At 47.8% G+C, this 4,361-nt stretch overlaps 1 protein-coding gene across 1 annotated transcript; it reads right to left on the bottom strand.

The window, feature by feature from the left end:
- Window positions 1–380: 380 nt before the first annotated feature.
- Window positions 381–3,573, bottom strand: LOC129765707 (insulin-like growth factor-binding protein complex acid labile subunit). Its single transcript, XM_055766125.1, has one exon. It carries the CDS (start codon window positions 3,087–3,089, stop codon window positions 1,308–1,310), a length of 1,782 nt encoding a protein of 593 aa, XP_055622100.1. The 5' UTR covers window positions 3,090–3,573; the 3' UTR covers window positions 381–1,307.
- Between the last annotated feature and the right edge of the window lie 788 nt (window positions 3,574–4,361).

Here is a 4,361-nt window from a genome sequence, read left to right as displayed (position 1 = left end):
AGCCAGTATCAACTTACCTGGGGATTAATCAATGAACGAAACGCACACATTCCAAACCTCGAAACAATCAGACAACGAATCTCCACCGAATCGGCCCCGGTGGTAATCAAATCGATCAGAACCAAATTTGCCACAGCGAAAATTCTACCTCATAAATACCACACAGCCATTCGGACGCACAAGAAATTCCGCGCATGAAAGGAGGGGGACACAGAGAACGACGAACCAATTTGCCTCCTGGGGTGAGCAACGACGACGACGAAGTCGACGTTCCGGAGGGGCGTCCAGAGGGAACGCACGCAGATGCGGAAACCAAACGCTACCAACAAACGGACGGAAGGAGGGGGAATACGGTAATTAAAAACGTCATTAATTATTTTTTTTCTTTTGTAACATTTGTTCGTATCTCAATGTCTTTTTTGTTGTTTATTTCGTTGAATCTTTACTATCTCTTTCCACGGTCCTGTTTCATTTTTTTTCTGTTTCGCTCTGTCTCGCAGATTTCTTATAAAAAGTGTAATAAAAATACATAACTAGCGTTTTTGTTTTGTTTTTACTTTCTCTGGGAGTGTGTGTATGTGCTTCCATGTTGTTCGGTTTTTTCGCTGATTTCTGCCGTTGTTTTTTTTTTTTGCTGAATTTGTGTCTCCTGGGCAGATACTTTGCCCAGCTATCGTCATGACTTATGTACATTAAAAATGCATATTTATATATACACAACAAGAATGAAAGAAAAGAACCCTAAAACGACTTTTTTCCCTTCGCTCTCCTCCACGTGTTTCTCTTCACTGTCTCTGTTTCATTTTCGTTCCACTTAAAATGTAATTAAAAAACTCTCCTGCTCTCACATTACTCCTATAACTATCAGACCACCGAAAAACAAGAAAGTCCATTATCAAGAATTGTCCTCGCGTGCCGTCCGAGCCACGCGCTCGGCCCATCCCGAAGAACACAGTCTTTATATCCATTCAGATCTCATCAAAATTGACTAGAATTATTTTATACAACTTTTACATGTAAGGTGATGGAATACTACCAGCAGAAAAAAAATGTCTCGATATGGTTTCCATTACTTCACTCCAAAATCCGAATCACTCAAACCCCGTTCACTCCCATTCTCGCCCGCGCGGTTTGTGTTTGTTTTTATATATTAATCAGTTTTGTAATAATTTATACATCTTGCTTAGCCTACACTAGAATAACAATTAAGGATGTGCGTGTGTGTATGTCGTTCTTTTTTCAATAAAAAATCCCATGAACATGAAATGTGTGACCTACAAACTAGTGATACCCGATTCTCTACCTGTCTAGGTGTCCGAAACGTTCTTCGGAACTTCGTATATGTGGTGCGCGTATTGGGGCGAGTAGATAACGGTCGAACTCGCCGGCCCGGTCCCCAACGAGCTGCTGGACGTTGGATGGCTCAGCGTCGATGACGGCGTTTGGGGCAGCGGCTGCTGCTGTTGATGGTGTTGATTTACCTGGTGGTTCGACTGGTAATGGGGGAACGACAGCGTGTACTGACCGGCGTACATCGACGACGGATGCTGATGGTTCCTGAACACCGGGTGGTAATTGTACGTGTAGATGTTGCAGTGGGGCTGATGATACTCGCCGCCGTCACCCAGCGATTTTTGAATCTCCATGTCTTTCTCCTCCTGTAGGGTGTCCCGCTTGCTTGTGCGCCAGTGGCGTCGTATCGTATCCAGAATTCGGTGACGCAATCGGTACACGATTAGCACGAAGGTTGTAACGGTGGCGGCGGATGCAACGATGATAGCGCCAAAGATCGCCCGTTCCTTCGACTGGAGATGCTGACAGCCCAACATTTCAGCGGAAACATCGCGCAGAGGTTCACCATGCAACCGCTCGGGATAGACGCACAAAAACTGGGCTTCTTCGGTCTCGATGTTCCTCCGATGGATCAGATTTCGGAGCCACAACATCTGACAGTCACACGCCAGCGGATTTTCCGACAGATCAAAACTGTTCAAATGCTTCCACGGGAGCAACTCTTCCCGGAAGGTGCCGATCTTGTTGTCCCGTAGATTCGCGTTCTTGATATGTGGCAGACCCGAGAAGGCGCCCTCCTCGATTTCAGCGAGTTCCTTGTTCGAGGCAATTACAAGTGTTTCCAGATTAGGATTGGCGGAAAAAGCCCCCGCCTGGATGCGCTTCAAATTAAGCGCTCCGGAGATGTCGACACTTTTGAGATTGGACAGGCCAAAAAATGCGCCCTCGGGAATGGACTCGAAATCGTTCTGACCGATCGTGAGCTCCTCCAGCCGTTTGAGGGTGCTCAGCTGAACGGTTGGCACCTTGAGCAAATGGTTATCGGACAGATCCAACGAGTGAATGCTTTCCAATCCGCGGAATGTGTCCACCGATATGTTTACCAGCATGGAACCGTGGATGTCCAACCTACGCAACGATTGTAATCCTTCGAATGCTCCTGGCTGAATTTTATGCAACGAATTGGTTCCCATGTACAGCTCGGCAAGGGTTTTCAGCGGGGTCAACGAAAGCGTGGGAATGGTTTTGATAGCATTATCATCCAAATAGAGAATCCGCAACTCGGTGAGACCATCAAACGCTTTCGGGTCCAACTGACCGATCCGATTGCCCCCCAGATTCAGCTCCTCCAGCATTGGAAGCGCCTTAAACATTTCACCCGTGATCTGATCAATAAAGTTCCCTCGGAGATTCAAAACACGCAACTCGGTCATACCGGCGAAAGTTTTGTTACTCAACACTCCAATCTTGTTATTGTTCAAATGCAACTGGAGCAACTTTTTCTGGTACATAAAAATCTGCTCGGGAATGTTCAACAGGTGGTTATAGCTGAGGTCCAACATGGTCAGCTCGGTGTAGAACTGAATCGACGAATCGATCGATCGGATCCGGTGAAACTTGATGACCAGCCGACGAATCGATGGGTTCAACGCAATCGGAAGCACATCCAGCTCTCCCTCGCCACAGGTAACATGCAGCTTGTCGTCGTCACAGGTGCAACTGTTGGGGCAGTACGAGATGGCCCCAATCGCGGGCACCAAAGCCACCAGCGCCGCTATCAACATCACTTTGAACATAATGCTTCTGTTGTTTCGCTTCGAATTTCCAACACTACGATTTTTTTCGTTATGTTTCAACTACTTTTTACAAACATTTATTATTCTCTTCAGCTGCAGCTATTATCTCCAAGTGTTTATCATAAATTAGACGAAGGCACTTAACACAAAAGTCGCTCGTTTCTGTTTCTCCCAAGCGGGCTATCCACACGAGATCATGTTTTGTAAACAAACACTTCATCGGCACACATTCATCCCACTGCACCTCGACTGTCCATTACCGTAAAATTTTGTCTCCACACAGTATTGAAAACATAAAAATTCTAGTCCACTTAAAAACCCACTTCACTTAGCGAGATTTTCGTCCGCGTCGATAAGCTTCAGCTTTGAGTTTATCTTATTTCCCTCTTTGTACTGTTTATCCACAAAAGGGTCTGCTTTACCGCGACCGCTTCGCTTTCCGGGGGTAAGAACGATTCTAACGCGAGTGCTGTGTTGTCATGACTGAAGCCCGAACCATAATAGTGATCCCTTATATGTTCTTGCGGACGCGACCGTCGAGGTCACTCACGTATCATCCACCCACCGCAGCTCGGAGCGCGAAGCGCCCTACCAAAGCGGAAAAGGAAAGAAGGATCCTCGATCACTCACCGCCCAAACAGCAGCATAAAACGGAAAACCCGAACATAACCCGAACTGTCAGTGGAACTCATTCTCTCCGGCGCACACTCAGAGAGAGAGAGAGCGAGAGTGACCGAACGAACATTTGTAAACAACCGACCGAACGCGGGTTCGGTTCGGGTGAGTGCCACCCGAGTGGTGTCCTCGGCACATCGTCTGGCCGCCGGCCAGGACAAATTGCGTCGGGCTGGGTTGTGCGCTAAAATTAGACTCGTCGTGTTTCAGTCGCGTCTGGCCGCCGAGACGGTTCTGAATGGGTTTTCCTTTTAGGTGTTTGCGCCGTGCGGAGAAAGGGTGCGGTTCGAGTGGGGCTCGTCAAACCGGCGGATTGATATCCTCCGCCAACACGGGACGACGGGGGCGTCTAACAGCATTCAAGAGATCGCCAAGCTAAACGCGTGTAATATTTTCTCGATTGATGGGCAGACCGTTGGTGTGGAATAAAAAGCGGACACGGACATGTTGTCCCACTCTGGGGCGCCTTTTCCCCCTTTTGCTTTCGAGCATAATCAGACTGTGTGGGAAGGCGAAAAACTGCAGTCCCATTTGCGCTCGAGTTGCAGACACAGACATACCGTTTCGTGTTGTTGTGGGAGGGAAAAGCGCCACGGC

This window comes from Toxorhynchites rutilus, chromosome 2 (genome assembly GCF_029784135.1).
Source record: "Toxorhynchites rutilus septentrionalis strain SRP chromosome 2, ASM2978413v1, whole genome shotgun sequence".
NCBI classification, from domain to species: Eukaryota; Metazoa; Arthropoda; class Insecta; order Diptera; family Culicidae; genus Toxorhynchites; species Toxorhynchites rutilus.
This window is presented reverse-complemented; position numbering and strand designations above follow the sequence as displayed.